This window comes from Heptranchias perlo, chromosome 5 (assembly GCF_035084215.1).
Source record: "Heptranchias perlo isolate sHepPer1 chromosome 5, sHepPer1.hap1, whole genome shotgun sequence".
In the NCBI taxonomy this organism is placed as follows: Eukaryota; Metazoa; Chordata; class Chondrichthyes; order Hexanchiformes; family Hexanchidae; genus Heptranchias; species Heptranchias perlo.
Genome location: NC_090329.1, coordinates 43,270,690 through 43,297,955, shown reverse-complemented (window position 1 = coordinate 43,297,955; position 27,266 = coordinate 43,270,690). Strand labels below are relative to the sequence as shown.

The window sequence follows — 27,266 nt, the reverse complement described above, 5'->3', positions numbered from 1 at the left end:
TGTGGCAGATGGATTTCAATGCAGGTAAGTGTGAGGTCACCCATTTTAGACCAAAAAAGGATTATGGTCTTAAGGAGTTTTTTAAACGGTGAAAAGCTAGGAACAGGGGAGGTCCAAAGAGATTTAGGGGTTCATGTACACACATCACCAAAATGTAGTAGTCAGGTGCAAAAATAATCAAAAAGGCTAATGGAATGTTAGTCTTTATATCTAGAGGGCCAGAATATAAAGGGGAGGAAGTTTTGCTTTGCAAAGCTCTGGTTGGACTGCATCTGGTTATTGTGTACAATTCTGGGCACCACACCTTAGAAAGGATATATTGGGCTTGGAAGGAGTGCAGCGCAGGTTCACCAGAATGTTACCAGGGCTCCAAGGATTAAATTATGAGGAGAGATTGCATAAACTAGGCTTGCATTCCCTGGAACATAGAAGTTTAAGAGGTGATTTGATTGATGTTTTTAGGATTTTGAAAGGAATTGATAGGGCAAATAGAGCAATTTTTTCTGCTGGTGAGGGACTATAGTACTTGGACAAGGAGACATAACCTTAAAATCAGAGCCAGGCCATTCAGGAGAGAAGTTAAGAAACACTTATTCACACAAAGGGTGGTGGAAGTGTGGAACACTCTCCCACAAAAAGCAGTAAATGCTAACTCAATTAACAATTTTAAATCTGAGATTGATAGATTTTTACTAGCCAAAGGTATTAAGGGATATGGATCCAAGGCAGTTAAATGGAGTTAGGATACAGATCAGCCATGATCTCATTGAATGGCGCAACAGGCTCGAGGGGCTGAATAGCCTATTCCTGTTCCTATGTACACTAGGCTGATGGAGGTGATCGAGGAAAATTGTCTCCACTCTGATCCATGCCTGTCTACTTTAGATCCTCATCTGCCAGTTTTCTATTAGGCTTTATTGATTTTTTTTTTACTTGTTAAATATGGCAGAAAGTACTATAGACTGGGGCAACTGTGATAAGCTGTTCTTTCAATTTATGCCCATTTATTTTTGCAGGGCTCAGTAATAAAGAAATTTCACCAAACCTTTTAACAGCTGATCTTTAACCCAGCAATAGATGATTGTGTGTATTATTTGTAGTGCATGATCACGGTTTCAAAAAGCATTGGCCTGGATTTTCCCCTGAGCAGTGAGCAATCAATGCCCGCCACTTGTTAGACTTGCACTTGCCCATAAACTTTTCTTGTTTTTTTTCACTACAAGTTCCTTTCATGAGGCGCTGAATCCAAAACGGAGCCTCTACAGTGCAGCTGGGACCTGTGTGAATGGGGCAAGCAGCTGCCTGTCCCCTTATCCAATCAGATTAAAGCATCTGATGAGCAGCAACGAGTCAGAACCAGGAAATGTAAGTTAGAATAGTGAATTCAATGTCAAATCAGGTACAGAAAGCAAAGTAAAGAGAGGGTAAGAAATATTGAACAAAGAGACGGAAAGAAAAAGTAATAAAAGTTAAAAACGTTTTTTAAATGTCCAACAACAATTTAAATCTGAGGGAATGAGACTCTACACTTGTAAAAGTTAATTTTCAGTGCCAGAGAGGTTGTTTGGCAGTCATTAAGACTTACCACGCCGTTAAAAATGTGCTTAGACTTGAAATCACTTGGCGTACCTTTTTTTGGCGAGATTACTTTGTATCCATTAGGTCAGTGCAAGAACTTCACGCCATTCCGTTCATTTGAATAGTGAGCCAGGCGGCGAGATGCTGTTCTCGCAAAGCTTATGGAGGTGCAGAGCATCTGATAGAGCAGTTTATCTGTGAATGTGTGGTCGACAGAAGTTGCTCTGCCATTTGCACTGAAATAACGGTGAGCGCTATTAGACTCACTGTTATTTTCGCAGCAAAATCCGGCCCATTATTGTGCTTGAGTGAAGGATTGCTTGGGTGGAACAAACAGAAGCTAATTGGACAGGGAGAAGAATGTGCCTGCGGCAGAGGCTGCCCGATTTTCCTTGCATTATGAAAATTAGACACGGCCCATTGTGCGTGTGCAGTTCTCCTTCTGCAGCTTTCCTCTGTGTGCTCCCAGTCAACTCTTTATACCCAAGCGTAAAAAGAGAAAAAATTGCCCCCGAATGTTTTTTGTTTTCATTGATGTAAAATAGTAATTTACGCCATAAATATGACTGAAATATTTAATATTGTTCTTTGCTCAATGTTAGCCTGTAATTTCTGCTGCAACATCCTTAAGAAATTATGTCTTTTGATATCTTTACTTATAGTGTTATAAATGAGATATAAGCAAATAGAATGGGCCAATTAATATGCAAATATTTTCTACATTGTTATTGTATCTCTGAGGACTGCCTATTAAATGCTTTTGTAGGTTGTTTAGTAATGCAAATAGCGATTTATTACAGTATAACAATTATATGTTAATTTTCTAATTTTGTGTAATGGTTGATATTAAATTTCAATGCACAAGTTTAATTAATAAAACAGAAAATTAATAAAACCCATAATAGCTGTATTTGTTCTGACTTTTAATAATTCAGGCTACTTACACTCACAATTATCACAGGTTTAAAATGCATTTGGTAGATTTAGTTGTTGTTCGCACTTCAGTTCAGACTTGACCTATTCCAGTTAAACCCTTGATTTGGATCAGAATTAAATCTACATTCGGAACAATTCCAACCAAGCAAAACGATTGCAATTTTAAAAAATACACGTTTTATAATATGATCTGACATGCGCTACATTATACAGTAATAGTTGATGGGGGAAACAGGGAATTGTGAATATCCAGAGTGACTGCAGCCTTCAAAACAATCCCATGTTCTCTTTATTTGTGCGTGTGCACGGTCATAATAGTTTTATTCAGTTTTTGATCTTTTTTGACAGCAATGGGTTTTATTATTGATTGATAATTGTATGTTGCATACAATATTCCTAATGAAGAAATAATATAACTACTTCAAATTTATTCAGTGATGATCTGTGACTGATTACTAACAAATAGCAGCGCAGCATATTTAATTGGGCTAAATTTGCACATATGCAAGCCCTGATAATGTTCCAATGGTTTCTGATGAGACACTGATGTATTGAAATATTTTCAATTGAGAGATAACCAAGTAGTATATTTCATCTACCTCCATCAGTAGAATGGTGACTGATATATCCATGATTTAAGTGTATTTTTTAAATAGCTTTTTTGTGACGCATTTGGTATTCATGAAGATGAATTTGTTTGAGATAGTACTATTGTAATGGCTTTTTTAAAATGCATACCATTCTCAGCATAGTTTTTGTGGTTTGATTTTCATCAATACCCTTAAAAATGAATTTCCAAACTACTAATTCCTTACAGCATCCATTAATCTGTAGTTAATTTATAAAATTAATTATCCTAATTTTACAAAGCCTGTTCAGAAATAGTGAAATTGCCCAGGTTTCAGATGAACACCTACGCCTGGAAACTGATGGCTAATTTGTCCCTTCTAAAAGAATAGTTGGAAAGATTGCAAATCCTTAATGCAGCAAATACCTTGTGCTCTAATTAGTAATTGAAAGGACATCAAATGCTAAATTACTAAATCCAACAAGACCTTGGAATACTGAATGACCTAGACTCAGCCAGAACAACGGAAATCTGAGTCAGCCAGGTCCTGGCTAACATCATTGGTCAAATTCCCAAAGCAACTGAGAATTTGGGAGTTCATTGGTCTCTAAATGGATCAGAGCCTCACTTCCAAATTATGCCATCCCTGCCCATCCTCATGTTTGGCTTGTGCCCTTTGATAGACAGATTTCTTCTACTTTTTTTTTGCTGTTACATTGGGGCCATTGGAAGAAAAATGTATTTTATTTCTTATCTCTGAACTTTCTCCATTCCTGTCATGGTGAAGCTGATTTGTGCTGGTATGGTATTCCTTGGACACTCCAGCACTTCAGTACCCCTACCAAGTGGCACTTCTTCGTGTGTGCCTAGACAGGGAATATTGCCAGTCCACTGGGGGGGGGGGGGGGCGGCGGTGGAGGGAGGAATGTATCATATTAAAGTTTTAATTTGTTGTAACCCAATATTCAGATGGGGACCCATCTGGCAACCAAAATAAGTATGGGGGAGGGGGAAGCTGTGAAGAATGTGAGCTGTCAAAGGGTGGGCAAGAATGTATAGAGGAGATTGTGTGCACGTCTTCACATACTGGCTCCATCAACCACTCAAAGTATAATGGGATAATTTCATAGCCAACAAACATGTTGAATGCAGAAGAGAATGGGAATTTTTAAAATAAACACAGAGAAATTATCTCCATTAGGGTGCATTTCTAAAATCATTTTAATTTTTTTTTCTGCTTTTGTGCTTTTGTTTTTCTTTTTTTCTGTTTATACTATGTTTTTCTTGCAACTGGATTGTAGAAGTTACAGAATTTCATAGTGCAAAGAGCTAAAAGTGATGTCAGTGGGTATAGTCATTAAACCAATCAGAACTGTGCATGTTACTTCAACTCCCTCAAACTATCAGTCTTGATGACTCCAAGCTGTACGCTGATGATCAGGGCCACTGATTTGTTGCATGATATTCCAGGATTTTTATTTGTGGATTTAGAATCAAACTCTGTTATTCTGTCCATTTTCCATGAAGGTTGTAAATTAATAGCCTTGTAATGATGCTAGCAACATTCAGTTTGGTAATATAAATAAAAATAAAGTTAATAGACCAACAAAGATATTAAAAATTTTAATACAAGATTTTATCATTGTTGGAATTCAGTGTCGCACAGTTTGGTGTATAAGTTATGAATTTATGGGGTCAAAAGGACACATAAGCTAAGAATAACACATTTGGTACTTTTATTGTGAACTGGGTAATTAAAATTTCACCTATTTGATTTGTTTTATGGAGCAGCATATTTTTTGAAATATATAAAAGTATAAGAGTAATAAAATAAAAGCAGGAAAGTCGCATAATCCCGAAAATGAAGCACACATAAATGAATTGGAGCAGTTATTTTGTAACTAAAAAACACTCTCTTTTGCAAGCTCTCGCATTCTCGCACTCTTGCTTTATACATACGTTTGCACACGCATTGTAGTTCTGAGATGATGGGGATCTCTGACTTTGTTTTGAATGCATTGCAATTTTTTGACAGATTTGTTGACGATTGTGGTGATTTGGTGGCATTGCCATGGAATGAACAAAGGCATCAGGACCTAGATTGGTGCGAGGAACCAAATCTAAGGTAAAATTGTGCATTTTACTATTTAATTCCATAAATTTACCTGCTGTGCTGGAAACATTATTAAAAGCACCTTCTTCTTTAAACATGTTAAATAAATATGGCTTGTTGAGGGTTTTTTTGGGAGGACTGAGCGGTGGAGGGGTAGACAGAAGAAGGGAACGATTTGCTGATAAACATGGAAGCTCTGCGAAACTAACGAGGCAGGTGGGCAGGCATGTCGGTTAGCAGTCAAGAGAAGGTAGTTAAGCAACCAGCAGTGGCAGGCAGAATTGCCCAGTGGCTGGGGCGGCCCAAATTTTGGGGGAAGAGAAACACCGCATTGGTGGTAATAAAGAGGTTTGCAGGCGGAGCTGTACTTGCGCTATTTGGCAATCACAGAAGTGGGGGGAACACAAAAACACTTATTTTGTGGTCCTGATGTGAGTACAACAGATTTGACTTTACTTACCTCTAGCGAGATGCCTGCCATTCCCTGTAAATGCACTGCTACATTGCCATCCTATGATTAATCTTAAGTGTAATAGTTAGGATAGACATAAAAGACTTGAGTTCAATTGATTGACGGCAACGTAACATTAGGTAGGATAATATTGTGCTCACGGCGTCTCCTACAGGTGCAATACGAGTAGAATGTTGAGATCACTCACCATTTTTAATATATAATGATAGGTAGACAGGTAACATACTTTTTTTTTAAAAAGCCAATGTTTCGACATTTGAAAATGAAAAATCATTTTACTTAAAGTATCCATATGTTTTTGTTTCATATCCAGAGTTTGCCTTAACCAGTCTCTCCAAACACTAAAATGTACACTTAAACTAGTATTTCAACCAAAAGTAAAAATATATTAAATACATCAATTCATCTCACTGTGCCTATTTTTCTATCCTATTCAGTCAATCCTATGTTTATTTTTAACTTCAATTTTACAATTTTCCTACCTAATTTAACTCTCTTCCACTCATTTTTTAAAATCTCTTACTTTGTTCTTCTGGCATGTTCAGTTTGTAGGTGGGAACAGATTTGGGAACTCTGCACTTATTAAAGCCTTTTATTTCCAATCAATTGAAAGCTCAAATTTGGGAGATTAATGTGCTTTTTTGGTACGTATAATAAGCCATGGAGGCTGGCAATGCTCAAATTAATAAACTTGATTGCACTCAATTTAAAAATCCTGATTTATTAAGTTGCTGGGAAAGTAAATCCTGATACTGGGAAAATACTATGGCTGAGCTTTCCAAGCTTAAAAGAAAAAGCCAATAACAAAGCACAAAGCTGCTTTTAACAAAAAACTGATCCAGAATAAAGTTTTCGTCACAATTTATTTGGTAAACAACAAGTGATGTTGCTTGATAATTCGTACTAACAATCCTAGCCCCAACACGGTACGTATCCATAAAAGGCATTTAGCCATGACGAGCTTTCTTTGTTGATAGTTGAATAAGTCGTCTCTCACCAACTTCATGGCCCTATGTGTGAAATTTCTGTTCAATGTAATAAAATGCAATGCTTGTTCCATTCCGGCAGAATGGTCGTAGATTGCAGTCCGCAAGATGTAGCAGAATTTCTTTATGAAGAACAGCCTGAACTGTTGAAGTACAGAACTACGGAGCCCTCTATTGAGTCACTCACTCAGTGGTATCAGAAACGTGCAGAGGAGATTGAGAGCTATTCTAGGCAGGTGAGATCGGAAAAAAAAGCATGTTCTTCATGTTCATTTTTATGCTAAAGTAAAATTTTATACCATGTAGAAGTTTGAATTCTTCTATGCAAGAAAGACATTTGCTAAGTTTTTATTCACAGGGTTATGAACAGTATGAAAACTAACTTCAAAAGCAGAAACAGAATTATAAAGAATAGGTAGAAAAAGTTCACAAGCATTCAAGATTAGAAATCAAAGAAGAAAGTTTAAAAAAAGAAATAATTGTATTGGTGCAGAAAACTCCTGTGGGAAGTTGTACTGCATGTTTTGTCACTACAAATCAGTTTCAGCTTCACAGTGATGCAAAACCTAATAACTGCTGCTGGAGATTCAGCTTCAAAGTTTGGAATTTTCCCATTCCATCTGGTGGACGGTCTTCATGTTATTTAGCGAAGAAGTCGGAAGGCAAGTCTGCTCTTGATTAAAATTGACATTTCACTGACATTTGAATACTGGTGAGCAGAGCTCTGTCTCTATGCACTTCAGAAGCATGTGAAGACTCTACTTTTCTAAAAGCAGGTACTGCTCTCTAATGGTCTTTACAGTATAAATGGAGCAGAATTAATGGGTCCAGTTTTTTTTGCTACAGCTGCTGTTTTCTTCCCCTGCAGCTTGCATGTTCACCAAAAACTGTGCTGCTTTTAGTGACCACATCGTGGCACCAGATCTTAATTTGTGTAACCTATCAATTTTAAAATAACCATATCACATGATAAATCTATACCTCATACAGTGATTACTTCTTATGAGTAATAAGTTATTTCATATAACTTTCCAAAAGGGAAAAGGAAGCAATAACTAATTTTAATAAATAAAAGGAGCTGCAACTATTTTGACAGGATAACATTTGTTATTTGGGGAAGCAAATGCTTAAATGGATCAATTTTGCAACAACCAGAATGAAAAATTCAATAAAAATGTTCTGTAGTTTCTTTTTGTGACATAACTTTGGTTAACAGGATTCCTAACTAATGCTAATTTTAGATTTTTTTTGCCACATCTTGCCCCTTCATGTATGATTCAAGAAAGATTATTTTGGCAATCAAATTGCATGCCTGCATCACATTTCATTGTGTCTACAAAGTATTCAGCATAGTTGCATCTTGTGCAAAACTGCTTTGGTGAAATGTAATATCAAAGCACTTATATTTATAGGTCACAATTATTTGTTGACTGATTTTTTTTTTAGAACAGTAGCAAAACTATATTGTTAAGTTATTTTCTTCGCACTCCCCGCATACAATAAAATGTTCCATTAGAAAAAGTTTAATGTGTTGTGCAATGACTTTTCCAATTACATGTAATAAATAATTTCCCCCCCCCCCACATAAATTTTAAAATCCCAACCTCAGGAAGTTCATTGTTGTGCAAAAGAAATGCTGCTACATTTTGAATCCAGCTCTGTATATAGACCTGGAAAAAGAGGAATGCTGCACTGAAGGCATAGAAAATAGCGGGTGCTTTTTAAAATTAAACTACAGTGCCTCAAGACGAGCGCAAAGGGGTAATGAAACATGAAGCTGCTGATTATTATTTTACCTCCCTTGTGGCGTATGCATATTTTCAATTTAAAATGCATCCAGTTCTTTGCAAAAATATGAAAAAGGTTGTGCATGTCATATATTGATAATTCTAAATACTTTTCAGTTGTGAAAGATTATTTATAAGCTCTTGAAATGCACACCTCTTGCCTCATAATACCTTTTTAATTTTTGCAATGCTAAATTGCTGAGGTTCAGTGATAGAATTGTCAAACTAAAGAGTTTTCCTTAATTGATGGCATTCCTAGAATTAACATAGCCAACTTCAATCCGGTTCTATTTTTGATTTCACTGCCAAAGGCCTTGGAGTTTTGACACAGCTATCTGTCTTCTGTATTTTTGCTTTTCAGTCAGATTGACAATCATTCTTTTTTGTTTTTGTAATGGGGAAAATGTGACCACCTATTTGTTGTTTCTCTTAAAAGGAAATCTTGCCTTTTACATGCTGATATCTTGATTGATTCATTTATTTAAATGTGTTTCTTTTTCTGATTCTGTTTGCATTTCACTTCAGCTTCTTTTGATGCCGTAACTGATCAGAGTCTTTTTTTTCTCTTCTGACTATTCATTGCCTATTAGCTAATCAAGCAGCACAGAACTGGAGCAAAGCAGTTCTGTAACTCAATTGTATTTTTTTAATAATGGGACTTGAGAGGGTTAATAGTTGATTCATTTCGCCCTAATTTTAACTGTCGTTGCCCATTCATTTGTGGTGAAGCCAAGAGGGAGAGAAGGGTTCAGGTGAAGTGATGATTGAAACTTCCCCAAGTACGCTTTCTTTACATCAAAATTATTTTTTTTGTCATGATGTATTCCTTTAGGCAAATTAAAATAGAAAAACTTGATTTATATGATGCAAAATACCACCTTACATTAACACTCTGCAGCAGAAATACTGTTGCGGTGTTCAAAACACGTATGAAGTAACATTTTGAACAAAGTGGGAGCACATCTGTATGTTTCTGTTTCTGGTATGGAATCAATATGCTGATAATGCAAGCAGTCCTTTCTGAAGATATTACTCGAGTATAAAATAATTTTAGTTCACATTATGTGGACATGAAAGCATTAGGTGCTCAAAGTTCATGTAGCTCAAATAGTATTGTGGTTAAAAACACTAAAGTAACAATGTAACTTAAAAATAGTTAGACTACTATAGCAGTTCAGTTCAAAAAGAAAGCATCACTTTTTAGTGGATTGCTATTCTTTATGAACAATATTGATATATTTACACTATTTTTATACAAGACATGTACATTCTCTCAGGAAATGGATTTATAGCGTACATGCCATAGTACGTATTTCTTAATACCGGTAGGTAAATGCAGGCAGGGTGATATATCCAGTGGTTATCCACTCATCTATTTAAAGTGGTGAATTTCATTTGTGGAAGACTGCATTTGTGAATAAACGAGTTTCAAACCATCTGTTTTAAGAACATAAGAACATAAGAAATAGGAGCAGGAGTAGGCCAATCGGCCCCTCGAGCCTGCTCCGCCATTCAATAAGATCATGGCTGATCTGATCCTAACCTCAAATCTAAATTCATGTCCAATTTCCTGCCCGCTCCCCGTAACCCCTAATTCCCTTTACTTCTAGGAAACTGTCTATTTCTGTTTTAAATTTATTTAATGATGTAGCTTCCCTTTTGGGGAAATGAGGCTAACAATGTAGATCTAGCCTATCCACTTTGTTTTATGGATTTGGGGTTGGGTGAGTACACCTCATCTATAATTTTGCTACATATCTTTTTGTGATTTTTGTTTTGTTAATACATTTTTTAAAAAAATTGAAATGTTAATTTAAAAAGCAGGTGGTCCGAATCAGACTATTCTGTACTTTCCACTGTTTTTCTTCAATCCTTAGTTGACCAATGATTTATAAGTTATTCTGTTTTATTATCTGACCCTTCTCAACCTTTGCTCACTTTTTTAGCTGAGAAGTTATTCAGTGGTTATTTTCACTGTACTATTTGTATAAAACAAATAAAAGGATCAACATTTGGCGACTCAGTGCCTTGTTTAATAAACTGGTGTGGTCAGAAATGTATTTAGGGTGTCCACACTATATTAGACCTGTGCTACATCTAACCTGGGAATGCATGAGGCGTAGAAGGGATGTTTATCTGCAGCATTATCAACCCTTCAGAAAAGTTGAGAAAGGAAAGACATAGGTGTCTGGGGATTTGTTGATGCAGTACTTAAGCTACAGCACATGATACCAAGCTTTAAAAGTGGAAAATCTGCTTGTTCACTTAGTTTTCATCTACATTTTAATGTTTTTGAACTTCTCTTTAAGTGATAAAAACGTAGTAATAATTTCAGCTGCTATTAATATTGCTGTCAAATTTGAAGCATTTAATTTGTGCAGTGAAGTTCATTGAACAAAATAAGTTTATATTTGAAGTTACCTGTATGACATCACATATGTACACAAACACAAAAGGCTATGTAACCTTGTCTTTGGGCATTCACAGATCTGTAACTACTGTATGTAAAAGAAACTGCCATTCTGCAATATTAGGAGTATTATACAGTGTAAACCATTTAGATTGATTTAAGAACAAGTCAAACCTTTCACACATTTTGCAGTAAAATTAGTTTTGAAAGTAAACTTTTTTTGGGATCTGTGTGTTGTATGCTGTCCCCTCACTTCTGGGACCAGAATCAAAATCTAGCTGCACCTCGTGGTGTGAAAGTCCCACTTCTGCTTTGTTGAGTCATGAGTGAAATGAGTTTGAGCAGTCTTAAAACAAAAGTAAAATACTGCGGATGCTGGAAATCTGAAATGAAAACAGAAAATGCTGGAAATACTCAGCAGGTCAGGCAGCATCTGTGGATAGAGAAACAGGATTAACATTTCAGATTGATGACCTTTCGTCAGAACTGGAAGAAGTAAAGATTCAATAGTTTTTAAGCAAGTACAGAGCCAGGAAGGGAAGGATAGAACAAAAGGTAAGGTCTGTGATAGGGTGGAGGGCAGGAGTGATTAAATGATAAAAGGGATGATGGTGCAAGGCAAAGGGGGTAATAATGGGACAAGTAAAGAAACAAAAGATGGGTCTCGAGGAGCTGTAAATGGCAACAGTAGAACCTTTACCAGCACCTGCTGTACGAAAAAATGGGGCCAGTGGTTATGATCTGAAATTATTGAAATCAGTGTTGAGTCTGGAAGGTTGCAAAGTGCTTAATGGAAAGATGAGGTGCTGTTCGTCGAGCTTCTGTTGAGCTGAGGCTGAGGACAGAAAGTTCAGATTGGGAGTAGGACAGGGAATTAATATGGCAAGCGACCTGAAGCTCAGAGTCACTGTTGTGGACTGAACGGAGGTGTTCAGCAAAGCAATCACCCATTCTGCGTTTGGTCTCCCCAGTGTCTCACCCTTTGCCTGGCTCTGTACTTGCTTAAAAACTGTTGAATCTTTACTTCTTCCAGTTCTTACGAAAGGTCATCAACCTGAAACGTTAACTCTGTTTCTCTCTCCACAGATGCTGCCTGACCTGCTGAATATTTCCAGCATTTTGAGTAGTCTTAAACGAGTTCCTGGTGTATTAGTCCATAGCATATAATGCCCCATAATTCACAAACTGATAGTAAAATGGTAGTCTCATTGAGCTTGAGAAATGGAAGAATTGTCTTGGGGTAGTAGACATGCTGTAGAATTGATGTTAAAGTGGAGCGATGTATAGTATTAGGGTCTATCGGGTAAAATAGACAACTTGAAGGGATAGAGAACTGAAAATCAAATACTTTTCATGAACGATCCATGCCAAAAACTTTTGATAAATGTTAATGTTGCTCTGTTTGTCTTTAGGTGGATTGTGCCTTATCTCTGGTACGACTTGGCAAGGAGAGGAACATCCCTGGGTTAGAGGTTCTCTGTGATGATTTGATCACTCTGGAAACACTTGTGTATGAGGCGGGGGCTGATCCAACTCTTTCGCTGAAGGAATTGCAACAGATGAAGGACATTGATAAACTGAGGCAATTAATGATCAATGTAGGCTGTACAAATATCATTTCAATAAGTCCTCAAATTTATTTTCAGATTGTTACCATTTGGCAATTTAATTTTTTGGGTGTAACTGGGATATCTTTCCACATTCACAAAAGCAATCCATATGAAAAGTTTTTACTGTCATTGATTTAAAAAAAACTCCTCTTTGGTCCCCACATCATTTTGCAGGCATAAAGCACGGATGGCTAACTTGTTCCCAAATCTCTGCCAACACCACCTTGCACCATTGCAACAAAGTGTGCAAGAGGAGTTAACAGTGACTTGTTAGTTGATTTACTTCCCCCACCCCCCCTTCACCAATATGGAAGCAAAACTTATGGAATTATGAACAAAAGCCAGTGCCTAACCATTCCATGCAGGCATACACAGTAGATTGCTGTTTTCACACAATTATGTTAATAAATATAACCTTTAAAAATAATGAGATTTAGCATGGTATTGTGATAAAATTCTTCTGAACCTTCTTAAAGATGTTTAACTTTTCCCTTCCACCAAAAAGTGTTAATATATATGTTGTTGTTATGTAATTAATGGCTTTTTTTTATTCTTCTGTAGTCCTCTGAGCAAATGTATATAAAGAATGTGTACCAGTGGGTCGTTCCATTCCTGCACCGCTGTGAGAGTAAAAATCCAGGATTTGCAGATGAGCTGCTAAAAGAGTATTTAGTAACAGAGGCAAAAGAGGATTTAAAATACCCTTTGAAGATATTTCAGCAGTCCAAACCTGATGTATGTTTGATGCTACTGTTTATTTTACTGGTGGCTTTAATAAATATTGAGGCATTAATTTTCTTGTCTAAAAATTCTCCTACTTGAGTCTCATTGTACCATATGTAGTTCCCCAGCCAAAGGGGTAGTCAAGCAACCAGCTCCCAGGTCTTTGCTGCAGTATTCAGTGGCTTATCCAAAAATGTTGCCTCCATCCCTTTGGGAAAGTGACTGGCAGATGTTCTTCTTTGGCATTGCTGAGATTGGGAATTCTGGAAAAGAACAGCACATTACAGAAACAGCATGCTGTGTTGTTCATTTTTGGTGGTATTCTACTTAGCAGTTCATAAATCATCTAAATTGAAATGTGCACATTCATATAATCAATTTACACTGTTCATATTTAGTTACTGAGACAGTATGATATACTGAGACAGCATGACATAAGGGCTGTTTACTGTCGGCATTATGTTCAAACTACCAGGCTGACAATGTTCTAAGCTTCAAACCGAAATATATGTAATGTTTTTAGTTTGTTCACCCTTGGGAACAACTAGATTTTATGTACTTGATGTTTTTCATGTCTGCTTTCATATTGATGATTGATTTTGATTTTGTGATTTGTATACTCAGATGTTTTAAACGTAATTTAGCAACTTGATATACATTTTGTTCTTGCATTATTTTGGATGTTTTTCTTTTCTTAAAAAAGCCATAGGAGCAATGACAGAAGTGATAAAATTACCAAGTATGTGCTTAAAATGTGCTCAAAATTTGGTTCATTCCATCCTTCTGTATTTTCTTTTTAATTAGTGTCAGCAGAAAATTATTCCTGACCATCACCAGTTGATGACAGTAGCCCTTGAATGTCTCTACAAGTGTGAGCGAGATGATCAGCTGTCTCTTTGTTATGATGTACTTGAATGTTTACCACAGAGAGGTTTTGGGTAAGTATGTTCCAAGCTATGAAGATTTATAAGTAGATTGATTTATTAAGAAACAATTATTCTGAAAACCATTAATATATTTAAAAGCAAATAGTTGCCATTACACTCCTTTCCCCTACCTCATATTTCCCAAAATTTACTTCTTTCTTTTTACTTATGACTGAGGTTCATGAGGTTAACAAATATCTTGCCATGGGGGATGAGGAGGCTAAGAAAAATACATTATTTCTATTATATAACTAGTCATTCTCCTGTGGTCTTGCTGACATTTTTTAAAAAAAGAATTGAGTGCCTAAATTAATGAAAATCTATGGCCCAGAACTTCTTCAAAACTTGTGTCAAAACAACGGATTAAGTATGGCGTAATGCTGAATTTCAGTGCAAAAGTTTGCGGTAAGTGACATGCGCTATTTTTATGCTTCACCTGAATTTTCTGTATCTTTTACACAATTTCTGTGAAATCTGTGCCAAAACTGCCCATTAATTTAGCTCCACCGCGCCAACCCCCCCCCCCCAATACAAAAGTGCAGCTTGCATGAATTTCTTGTATTTACCTCAGTTCTGAATGGGCATAAAACCTACCCACAACAGAACCCAGAGTCTTAATTCTGGTGTTGTATGGCGATTTGTTTCTTTAAGCGGCTTTTTTTTATTTCGCCTCACTGAAACCAGCAGTGTATCTTCTGTATCTTTGAATGCACCTTTCATCAGAATGTTTTGCATTAAAAATTGAAAAATTTCCACGATTTGTATTTTCTTAAACATGCTGTGCCTAATGTGCATGGTTTGATGTCTTCCAAAAATTTTCATGCATAATGAGGGACTTAGAAAAGTTCAGCACTTTCTTCCCCAATTGATTATGCTGTTTAACGCCCATTTTTGCATTCCGGCATATGATAATGAGATTCTCCGGATACTTCAGCGTAACTCACAGACGAGAAGATCAGCGTAAATTTCAGCGTAATTTGACGGTTATGACGTTTTAGGAAATTCCGAGCTATATATATGTGCTTTTCACTCACTGAGATAGATCAGCGAAGCAATAAATTTGATGGATAATTGACATCAAACTATAGTAATGCTCTCAATCTAGTGTTTGTGGAGAGTAAACAGTGTAGAGATTATTTCTTTGGCTTAATTCATTCTGCATCCATGATGGACTGTACGGCTCAGAATTTCGGCTAGATTGCGCTGGCTTTTTCTGCCACAAAACTGGCCATGCCCCCCGCTCAAAACAACGAGGACGGTGAGTTTCCACCGACGGTGCCAGCCTGCTGCAGTTTGAGGAGGGTTTTAAAATTAAGCTAGCTTTCTTAGGCGCAAAGGCACTCGTTGGCATGGTCCAAGCGTTTTAAAATATTAAAACGTATTAATTTACTAAGAAACTGACTAGTGTACGCCAATAAAAGTAGTAAATGTTTCAGTATAGTTTTTTGAGTCCTTTTCAGTGATTTAAAATCAGGTTACTCACATGGAGAACTCGACACACTTATTAAAAATGCTTATTTTTAGTGATAAACCGATTTCAGCTGTATTAATGGACCAGAACTTGCTTCGACCGACGTGGCAAGGCTCTCCGCACATCCTGCGGATAAAAAGTGCGAATGTACTTACTGCATGGTCCACGATGTAAATTTGCTGGATTCTGAGATCTTCCTCAGTGGTGCGTTCCGATATCAGTACAGGCCATGTGGGACTGCAAGCCCCGCCCACAAGCAGGCAAGTTAAACTCATAAATTTAAAGTGACATTCCCTATGTTAGTCTAAATAAAAAATTTAGCATAACATACCTTATTATAAAAAGGCAAGGAAATAATTTATAAAAGTTTTAAAAAATAATAATTTTTTTATTTTTAAATTTTTTTAATGATAAAAAATATTAAAATAGGAATAATTACACATTTTTAAAATTTAATTTTTTTTTGTTTTGCAGTCATTATAAGTCTCCGCGCTTTTAAAAGGTAGTGTAGGGCTGGTATTTTCAAGCGTATCTTCTCGTGGTGTAAGTATCTTCGTTCCAGCTGGGCAGATGGGTAAGTTTACGATCATTTGGTGATTGTGTTTAATTGTATCGATTGTGACGTAGTTGGCTCGGGATTGTGACGTAATTAATTCGGGACAGTCAAAACGCCATTGAACCAATCAGAGCAAGTTCGCGATTTCCGGGTTTTAATGCGCATGTGCGTGTTTGCAAACTTGCTCCGATGGATTCGACGGCGGTCAGGATGGACGCCATTATGGAGTGGCGCCCAAGGTAAGTAAGTTCTGGGCCATTATAACTGCACCAGGTTGCCACTCTTAAATACATCAATGAATATTTTTTAATGCAAAAAGTAAATAAACGATTACACTACGTTAAGCTGCCTGAATTGCACAGATTCGGGGCAGATTTCACGTTTGTGATTATGTTAATGCATTTTAGCGGAAACCCAGCATAAAATGCGCCAGCGCAATTCTCTATTGCAGTTTACACCAAATGCTGATTGCACCCAAAGCGAAAACTCCAGGCCTACACTCTTATGAGAAAATTAGTCTGTCTGAGAGCTTGACTCTTTACAGCTGCAAAAAGGTGCTCATTGTTGTCTCAGTAACCAAGTCTGCCAAGCATGAACTGGATGACCTGTTTTCACAGAAGGGTTGATCTCTATGCATTCCTTCCTTTCCTCCTCATTTTTGAGTTCTTTGTTTCTGATGGAAAAGTCAAATAATTCTTACAGCTCCAAAATTAGCCTCAACGGATATGTTCCAAATTTTGTATCAGAGCACGGAGCCATTGATATCACTGTTACACAAACTGCATCTTCTGTTCCTATAGGTGAAATATATACTGCAGCTACAATAGCCTTTCTTGTTCTTGTAGGCAATTCTTCATTAAGCTAACACATTTTAATTTCTTGATTTGAAGCAAGATATCCCATGGGCTCCTTCAATGATGCTTTAGTCTTGTTTTAACACAGCTTACTGTACCCTACACTGTAACATAATTATTGTGATCTCAAATTTCCGATGAGAGTGTTTATACTTATTGACCAGATTTTGTTAGGAACTAGTGAACTCCAACTTTAGATTGTAAAATCTGTCACACCTTACAAGCATATAACCACTTGAAACATTCTAAATTTCTTCCTGTGGTTCTTTGTGTCTCTGGGAAATCATAATTTCTTCCTTTTTTATCCAGCTTCCTATGATTCAGAAGTTAAATGTCACTTACTTTACATGAGTGCCAAATACATTTTGTTACAATAATTGTCTCTTATGGGCCTCATACTTTGGCAAATCTTTGATCGGATATGGTTTAACTCAATCAGTTAATAGAATGCATTTTACACTTCGACTCACTGATGAAAACCTTTGGGTGATGTTAAGGGTACTTTGAACAAATCACAGGGTAGATGGAATCTTCAATCTTCCATTTTAATTGGATTTATCAGCAAAGGTAAATCTGTTTTTGGGGCCAAAAATGTCTCATCTCCCTCCTAGAGTACCATTAGATCAGAATCTTGAGGTGTGTGGAAGGTGATACTATAAAGATGAGCAAGACCGTATAAGTTAGGTAATCCTTTTGCAATGTTTTATCAATTAGAGCCCTACCTAATGACACAATCAGATTGACCTGTCAAAACTAGACATTGTCAGCGTGTTAAATGCAGGTTAAAAAAAATTATACTTTTTTCCATTTTGATTTTATTACAGTCAAGAAACCGAAGTGACAAAAGCTCTACATGATCAGGTTGATTTATTGGAACAACATCTGAGGTAGAAATTTTTTTTTTCCTGAATTGTACTTCCTCTTTTTAAACAAAACTAACGATAAGAAATTGTTTGTTGCAAGAGGTGTACTGCCAGCAATAAAGTGCAATACAATATGTATATATATTTTTCTCCCTATTCTGAGGTAGTAATAGTGACAGGATACTTGACTGGCTATTTTGTGTGTGTTTTTCACTATCCCTCTCGAATTTGAGCAATACAGTGCTATTCTGAGCTTCAAAAAGAGGTTTATGTTGACAGTGATGACCATCTGGGAAGGAGCAGACTCATTAGAAGCTGGAATCAAGTCCATGCGTATCTCCTGTTTGCAGAGTGGCAACAGAATCCTGTTGCTAGAAGGGCAGCATTTCAGCTTTTTTAAAGGTGGGGGAGGAATAAAGTTGTGATGAATCCAGACAACGAGACCGTCCACTCCATTCCACCATATCACAAACCAGTTTAACGTACACTTTCACTTCCTGAGAGAGGCTAAAATGGAAAATCTACAATTATTTGGGTTCTCAAAATATGGACTCAAATTACAGGAAGATGAATTTATTGTCAGCCTGTAGTAATTCATGCCTCTGGATTTCATATGGGGAGGGAGAGAGACAGACAGACAGAGGGGAATGTACAACTTGCTTTCTGCAAAAAATATTGATACACCTTGTAATTATCTCCCTCAACTCCCCCTGCTGCTGACTCATATGCAGACCACTGCTGTTAGCATAAATTGACCCCATTGCTAAAATAGAAAGCATTTAATTTCTATTGGATTCATTGCACTCTACTGACTAGTGAGGTAACTTTCAGTAAAAATGCTTAATGTGTGCTTACTGCCCTATATTGTGACATTGGACAATGTAAATTCTTCAGCCATATAAAATTTGAACTGCCCCTAGTTTCCTCTTGAGTAAAGAACAATTGAGTCATCAATTTGTGTCAACCCTCACATTTAGTAAGATATTACCTATAATCTACTGGGGAAATTACCTGAATATACTTCCCCTTTAGAGTTCAAGCAGCCTTTCCTTTTTTCCTTTCCTTCACATTATAAATACAACTTCAGCATGAAACTGCCTTCTAAATATTGACAGAATTTCGTCATTATAAAGATCCTTACTCAAATATCATGACATAGGAAGTAAGGAAGTGCATGTCTTATGCAAGACATGTAATATATTGTAGATCTATAATCTGTAACAGTGCAGAATGAAAAATTATTAAATAAAATATAGTCGCTGATAAAATTGTCAGATTGAAATTCTGATGTGAGTTAATCTTAAACAGAAAGCTCTGCAAATTCAGGTCAGCGCTTAGGTGTCTTCTTGAGAGTATTTGCTAGTCTCTGCTTGGCCTTATGGAAAGACAGAGGAAATAACCGACTTCCTATAATAGTCCAGTATGCCTCCTATGTGATTGAGCCGTAACACTGTTAGGAACCAGAGATGTTCAGCGCCCAATCTGGGAAAATATTTTAGGGGGGGAAATTGTTCTTCAAACATAATACGTGTTGACTTCTAGAGCATGGCCAGCCTTTTCTGAGACATTGCTGTGTCCCATAATAAATAGTTATGCTGATCTCTACATTTGATATTAATGTTTGCCTGGACATTAGTTCAGTTAAACTCGGCAAAGTTACTTTTGTTCAGTCCAGCTCTTTACATTCACTTATTTGAAGGATATGCAATAAAGATTTGATTAGTTGTGTTTCCTTATGCCATACTGTTTTATGTTTGTGACTTTAAAAAAAAAATGAGTGGGAGCGTGGTCCAGGAACACGGTAGGCAAGCAGTGGACCCAGCAGCCGTAGGGTGGACACAGCAGCCGTAGGGTGGACGGTCTGTGGGGCAGAACAGAGCTGGTAGGCCAGAACTGAGAGCAAAGCAGGGCAGGCCAGATGAGAGAGGTAGGGGGAAAGGGGGGGAAATGGCAGTAGAAGGGGGGGATGGTGTGCAGGGCAGAATCTGCAGCGTCCGGGAACAGGTAGGGGGCTGAGCTGGGAGGAAGCGGCTGAATAAATGGTGGTGCAAGAACGAATGAGCCACAGGTCACAATGCAGTTGATGGACAGAAGCCGGAGCAAAGCAGACTGACTGTGACTACGGTGTATGGTAGAAAAAACACCAATAGTAGCAGGAGCGGCCTTGGTAGGCCAGCAGAAGTTAGGAGCAGTAAAAAATGAAGTGGCATTCTTGATGGGGCGGAAGTGAGGTGAGGTGATTGACATTAGGGCGAGCAAGCGGGAACAACACCTGGAGGCTTGCGAATGGGTGAAGGAGATGGACAACTGGGAAAGCTGGGAGAGAAAGTCATGAAAGAGGAAAATATTCAATTTAAAATATAAAAAGTTAAAGTCACCTTACTGAGAAAAGCCCAAAATACACCTGCAAATCAAGTAAAAAAATTAAAATGGTGGAGGGTATTGAAGGAATTCAGAGAGACTTGTGCCACAGTGCTATCTAGCAATCAGAGCCTGTAATTAAGTCACGATATACCAAAATTGCATTTTAGATGTTGCCATACATTTTTACATTGTAAATGTTGCCATAAAAGCATGACCAACAAGCAAGACAACAGGAAGTAAGGCTTCTGGGCCATAGGCAAGATTTTTAGTAATATATACATAGGTACACAAGCATTCAGTTTGATCTGAAATTCTAGAAGTTGCTTCCCTTTTTATTTATTTTTTTACAGCTTTGTACCTATTTCAATTTGAACAATTAGTGGAATTCATTTTCTGATGACACACAAATACTATGGACGTAAGACAAAGTTTGAACTTTATATGTTACAGGCAATTGCAGTGCTGATATTTTATGACTACTCCCCTTGAAAGGAAGTTTTATTTAGTGATGCCCATAACAGCCTCATGTTTTGTGTTAGTGGAATTGACAGTACCTGCCAAGCTATATGCATTGTTTCGTGACCGAACATTCTGTAAATGCAATCATGTCCTTCAGTTTCTGTACCAGGCTAGCTATGGGCTCCACAAGAACTCACCATAACATTTTTTACTTCTTTCTCTCTCTCTCCCTCCCTCCCACCACCAATGTTTGCCATTCAAGTCTTCCCATATGCAGTCTCAGCATCCCAGCTTTGGCCATCCAAGTGGTCCTTCTAGAGGTACTCTCCAGTTATATGGCACATGACCTGTCCATTATAATCTCCTGTAACATACTCTACTACTGCACACATTATGCTCATTACTTCGTTGTTGATCACTTTATCCTCCCAGCTGATGCACAGCATGTTCCAAAAGCCTCCACCTCAGTTTCTGTACCTTTATCAGGGTTCAGCACCAGAACTGGCTGCTAGATATCAGCATCATACACTACTTTTCACATCACATTATATGACACTCTTCTTTGAGTGGTTTCCAGTCTGTCAAAAATAGTTCCAGCAAGACAATGTACCTTTTAATTTCATTCTTCTTGTATCTTTGCTGTGCACATAACTTCCCAAGTGCATTAACTCGTCTACCATTTCCATCCCCTTATCATCAATGTCCAGTTTCTCGTTTCATCTTTTATATCCTTTACCTGTATTATTTGCAAAATCTTGGTCTTTGCTGTTCATCTACTTACTGTACCTCCTCCTACATCACTTCTGTCCTGTTAACTGGATCAGTCCTACATTTAGCCATTTTACTATGTATTGGTACCCTGTTGGATTGTTTCCAATCCGGTGGGACTTCCTCTATTACAAACATATGAACATACGAACAATGATGGACAGGAAAAGACCCTCTGGTCCATCCAGCCTGTCCCACACAATCGTGATACCTTGTACATCACAACATATACACTCCCCACCCCACACCATGTGATCTCCTGGGAGAAAACCAGATTAAAAACCCAGGCCAATTTAGGGGAAAAAATTCTGGGAAGTTCCTCTCCGCTTTGGCAATCGAAACTAGTTTAGGAGATCTCTCTGGCCCTGATAATTCTATTACATTGCATTACATTATCCAACTTTTGTAAAAGGTGATCTTCACCCCAGCCAGAAATGGAAGGAATTCAGCAAATCGGCGTCCACAACCTCAACTAGACCATCCCTAAGTCTGTGCTTCTCTAAAGTGTAGAGTCCCAGCTCTTTTAGCCTATCTTGATAACTAAGATGCTTTAAGCTGGGAATTAGTCTAGCGGCCCTCCTCTGCACCCTTTCCAAAGGTATTCCAACTGAGGCCTGACCAAAGTCTTGTACAAGGACAAAATAGTATGCTTTGCCTTATAGTCAGTTGTCCAATAAATGCACCCCAACACCCTATTCACTCTAGCTATTGCTTCATAGCATTGCTCGTGAACCTTTAGAGATCTATGCACTAGAACGCCCGATCTCTCTCCTTCTCCACCTGCTTTAATCCTTTTCCTGAAGGGCATATGTATGTTGAGCATTTGTCCTGCCCACATGCATAATATTGCATTTGTCCTAATTAAACATCATTTGCCAATTACGAGCCCAGTCCCCCAACACATCAAGATCTGCCTGAAGCAGTCGAGCGTCGTCTACAGTCCTGACACTCGCACAGATCTTGATATCTGCAAATTTGCAGATCGTACCCCCAACACCTACATCTGGATCATTAATAAAAATAGTAAAGCGCAACGGTCCCAACACTGATCCCTGCGGGACACCACTGGTGACTGGTCACTAAACAGATCCAAATCCATTTATAACTACTTTCTGCCTGCGTCCTTCCAGCCAGTTCTCAATCCAGCTCAATATATTACCACCAATATATTGCCACTAATATATTACCACTAAAGTTGATTGACCCCTTCAAGGTGACTGTCAGAACTTTGTGGATTTCATCCCTTAGTACCCTTGGGTATGTACTGTCCAGCCTTGGGAATACATTGGTATGTTAATCCCTTCAAGCAACTGATATCAAAATAATTGTAATTGTAGAACCTGTTATGATGAGTAGAATGCGACTAGTGTCTTCTTGAGTGAATACTTCCAGGAAGTGATCATTTACTATGTTAACTATTTTGTGTTCATCCTCAAGGTACTTATAGGGAAGATTTATATGTGATCTCTAACTGAAAATAATATGTGTGTTATTACACTATTGATGTGTCGTTTGGGGCAGTATATGATTTTGCTATTCTCTGTATGGCCATTATTTTTAAGTGGAGCTGTGTTTCTACTCACATTTATAATATATGAATTATCAACATAAAATTGTTGTTCCTGTAAGAGATTAGCTTTTGGCTGCCTTCTATAAATACGTAGCCAAGCTTGTCCTCTGCAGTAAGATTTTTTATACATTTTTTCCCTAGGTGTAACAATATCATAATTTCCTTTTAAACAAAAGAACATTATACTGTGGCATTTTTTTTCTGCTGTACATCCTTCAAATTGTTGCATAGAATTTTTGAAAAGTAATTCCAAATCCTGTTTTGCTATAAAGATTTTAAAAATCTGTGCTATTAAAAGTTTTGTGTCTGTGTATGATTGTAGAGTGCTTAATTGTAAAATCCTTGCAACATCAGTGATAAATCGATGTTAACCAATATCATGGTTACACAGACAAATGGTGATGAAAATCAACTTCGAAGAAACACATAATATAGCCATATTGTTCTTTCCAATCCAACCTACCTGAGGGTCACCTGTTGCTTCATCTGCCTGTGGTCCACTCAATGCTTGGCCCATCTCTGCTCCCAGGTTCCATACTCCCGGAACCCCTCACTCCACCTCACCCCATCCCAACCACTTGCCTCCTGGCCCCTCTTCTCATTGAGCCTTGGTCCTTGCATGCCACTCACATTTCCCCTTTCAAATTCTTCATCCTGCTTGCTCCTTTGTCTCTGATCTGTGGTCCATGAGTAACACTGCAAGAGACAGCTACATTTTAAGCTGTGAGTTACTTTTACTGATTATTTTTAATTATTTACTTTAGCGTGGCAGAAATTTTTGAAAAGCATGGTTTGCAGAAACCAATCTCATTTATAAAGAACACACAGTCAAGCCCAGAGGATGCACGTCTGCTTATGGTGCGGCTAACCAGACACGTTGGGCGCAAGTGAGTATATGTCGAATTCCAATCTAGTAATGAAATTCAGAGATAAGAATTTCAACAAGGATTTTTCCTCTCTATCTTCACCAAATTAACTGATTAAAAGCCAATAAAAGTAAATTTAAATTAAAAGCCAATATTTTGGTGAAGGCAGAAGCTTGTAATATGAAAACTTTCCTGGAATATATTGGTAATACTTGTATCACTTTCTTTTTACTTGATATATCTGTACAATGGAATAAAGCAGACGGATGATGGGGACAACTAAGATGAAACTAAGCAAATCTCAAGTTTTCCATAAAGAAACAATGACAGAACTAGTGAGATGGAGAAAACCATGAAACACAAAATTGACCAACTTGTGACTATCCTCCTTTAGGGGAAGTGAGCAAGATCACCTTGGCATGGAGGTGGCTGCAAGATGACCTGGCTGATGGAAGATTGTAACCATGTCAACTCTCTGGCAGTCTCTGTGATCCTATAACTGAGCCAGTTAGGTCCACAGTACTCCACAGCATTGTTAATGATTAACCAGCTCGCCTAGCTCATTAACTAATCTTGAGGAGTAGATCTGTGGGAGTTGGGATTTTTCCCCTTTACTCCAGATAACCCTGCAAACCATACCTAACTGACTGGAGAGTCAGTTCAAAGTTTACCAGTTCTGGTAAACTGTGCTGGTAAACTGCACGCTTTTAGGTGATTAAGCTCCAGTAATATTCTGCACACTTTGAAGTCCCTAAGCCTTGGCTCTTGACCAAGCTGTATCTAAGCTCTCTGCACTTGCGTAAGTGGGCTTTGCCCCTGTAGGGAGAGAGCGTGCTCTGTAACTGGCAAACAGAAACTCTACCTATGTAGATTTGTAGGTCAGAAAAGACAGGGGTGATGGATTAGCGGGACTTGGTGCGGGATACAATTCGGGCAGCAGAGTTTTGGATGAGCTCAAGTTTATGGAGAGTGGAGGATGGGAGGCCAGCGAGGAGAGCATTGGAGTAGTTGAGTCTTGAGGTGACAAAAGCACGGATGAGTGTTTCAGCAACAGATGGGCTGAGGCAGGGGTGGGGGTGGGGATGTTACCTAGGTGGAAGTAGGCAGTCTTTGTGATGGAGAGGTTATGAGTAAAATGTCTGGTTCAACCTAGGACAGTGGCTGGGGAGGGGGAAGGAATCGGTGGCAAGGGTACAGAGTTCATGCCGGTGCCTGAAGATGATGGCTTGGTCATCCTAATGTTTAACTGGAGGAAATTGCAGCTCATCCAAGGCTGGATGTTGAGCAAGCAGTCTGACAACTCAGAGGCAGTGGTGTGGTTGAAAGAGATGGTGGAGAGGTAGAACTGGATTTTGCCATTGTACATATGGAACCTGACTCATGGGCATGATTTTTACATGGAGGCGGGGGGGGTGGGAGATAATCGGGCACGAAACCGAGAAGTAAAGTTGGCAGTTCACAGTCTGCGATCATGACCTTTGAGAACAATACATTTACTTCCAGCTTTCGCGCCTGACAGCCAGTTTGATTGAGGAGAGGAGGAGGGAGCCATGGTGGGGGGGTGGGAGCTGTGGAGGACATTGTGGGGCGGAGGTGATCGGGTCACCAGAAGGTTGGAGGAAGTCGCCACAAGATTGGAAGACTGGAGGAGTCTCGGCCGGGGGGAGGTTGGGTCTGCCACTGGGGGCGTGGGGGTTTTCCACCATCAGGTGTGGGGTGGGGTCGGCCGATCGCCGGGGTCCAGTCACGCCAGGTGACCTTGTTAGGCCTGGATGAAGCACTCCTGCTCATCCTGGCCCACAAGCAGTGCAATAAAGGCACTCAACTCATGGACCTGGCCCTTCTCACCTCCTGATGCTCGTCAGGAGAAAGAAGCGATGGGAAACCCAAACAGGTGAAGTTAAATTAAGTTTTCATTTCTAATACACAAAAAATTAACTGCCTCAACTATCACAATGAGATACATTGCCCCTTGAAATATCGGCCCGCTGGCTTTGAGTGGGGACGGGACTTCTGGGTTTCTGTTGTGCGCGAGCATCCTAACGCGCCTGGGTTAAATCCGGAAGTGGGCACGTTGGAGATGGGATGTGGTCCTACTGAAGTATTCAATTATTTTTACTACCCTCCTGCCCCAGCCCACCCGTTCTTGGGGGTTAAAATCACCCCCTATGTCTTTGGATGATGTTGCCAAGGGACAGCATGTAGATGAGGAAAAGGAGAGGGTTCCCAGAAGTAACAGTGCAGGGCTGGGAGGAGAAGTCAATGCCATAGATGCTCTATCTACGATTGGATAGGTGAGAGTGGAACCAAGTGAGAGGAGTTTCAGTGAGCTGTTCAGTGCCCTTCTGTATCACATGGTCATTGGAATATTACAGTTCACTATAATACAAGTGACAATTTTACATTTGAGCTGAAGTCAGGTTCTGACTTTGACAACTTTGTGCCCGAGAGAATGGGACCAGTGATTCTTTCTGCCTGTGATTAATTAATTAATCTTCTAAAATAAATGTAATTGTAGACTCTTTTGCATTGTGCACCCAGGAACCCACCTGTAAGTGAGATTGAATGGAGAGGCTTGTTGCAAGACCTGTTGGAAATGCAACGCACGGTCTACAAGTGCCTGGACTTCAATATCTGCTATGAGGTAAAGCACTCTCGTCATAGAAACTTGTCCAGTCAGAATCTGGAAGTGATTGGGATCTTTTGAATACAAGCAAAACAGTTGTTTTCATAAAGTTATGCTTATTTAAAAATAGTCTGAAGGTAAAGGGAGGTTTAGCTGCAGAGCTCTATGATTAAGTGACGTAAATTTAAATCCCAATCTGAATTGGTACTTGCACTTTGCAGGCAGGATCTTCCGTTTCCATTCCACCAGATTTCAGATGTATCTGGGGCAGGTGGGATGGAAAATCAGGCAGGATACAGTTCTGGTGACTTCCCCCATCACTCGTTCCCACTTTAGGGATTGTACCTTGGGAATGATTTATTTCCATGTGGAAATTAAATAAGCAAGAATGATTGTGTTTATTTGCAAACTTTTGGTAAGTTTTCATCATTCTTTTGAATGATCTTCAATTTCCCCATCCTTTTTGAGCACCTGGAACTTAGCTTTTGTTTTGTGTTTGTTTCTATTCCCTTTGCATCAATTCATGTTATGTTGATGCCTCCTTACGAAGTGAAGTGTGATACCAGAACAATGCCTTTTGTTCAGTGAGATTTTAAGGAGGACCATATGGCCACATGGCTACTGTTTGGTGCCAGACTCTTGAATGGTGGTATGTGTTTAGATAGCAACCTAAACATTTATGTATCCAAGTTGAATTGTATTAAAAGAATTAGGTAGCTGAGTAAAGTAATATCATGTACCTTATTGACATAGTATTCTT

The 27,266-nt window shown here is 38.5% G+C and overlaps 1 protein-coding gene across 2 annotated transcripts in view; it reads left to right on the top strand.

The window, feature by feature from the left end:
* Nucleotides 1-27,266, top strand: part of nbas (NBAS subunit of NRZ tethering complex) — a 293,872-nt gene that overhangs the window by 82,348 nt on the left and 184,258 nt on the right. For both annotated transcript variants that reach the window (XM_067984290.1, XM_067984291.1), the window contains exons 22-29: nt 5,118-5,207; nt 6,736-6,889; nt 12,263-12,448; nt 13,022-13,195; nt 13,988-14,121; nt 17,815-17,877; nt 23,779-23,901; nt 26,422-26,524. In XM_067984290.1, coding sequence (XP_067840391.1) covers nt 5,118-5,207; nt 6,736-6,889; nt 12,263-12,448; nt 13,022-13,195; nt 13,988-14,121; nt 17,815-17,877; nt 23,779-23,901; nt 26,422-26,524 — 1,027 coding nt within the window. The remainder of the gene's footprint in view (nt 1-5,117; nt 5,208-6,735; nt 6,890-12,262; nt 12,449-13,021; nt 13,196-13,987; nt 14,122-17,814; nt 17,878-23,778; nt 23,902-26,421; nt 26,525-27,266) is intronic.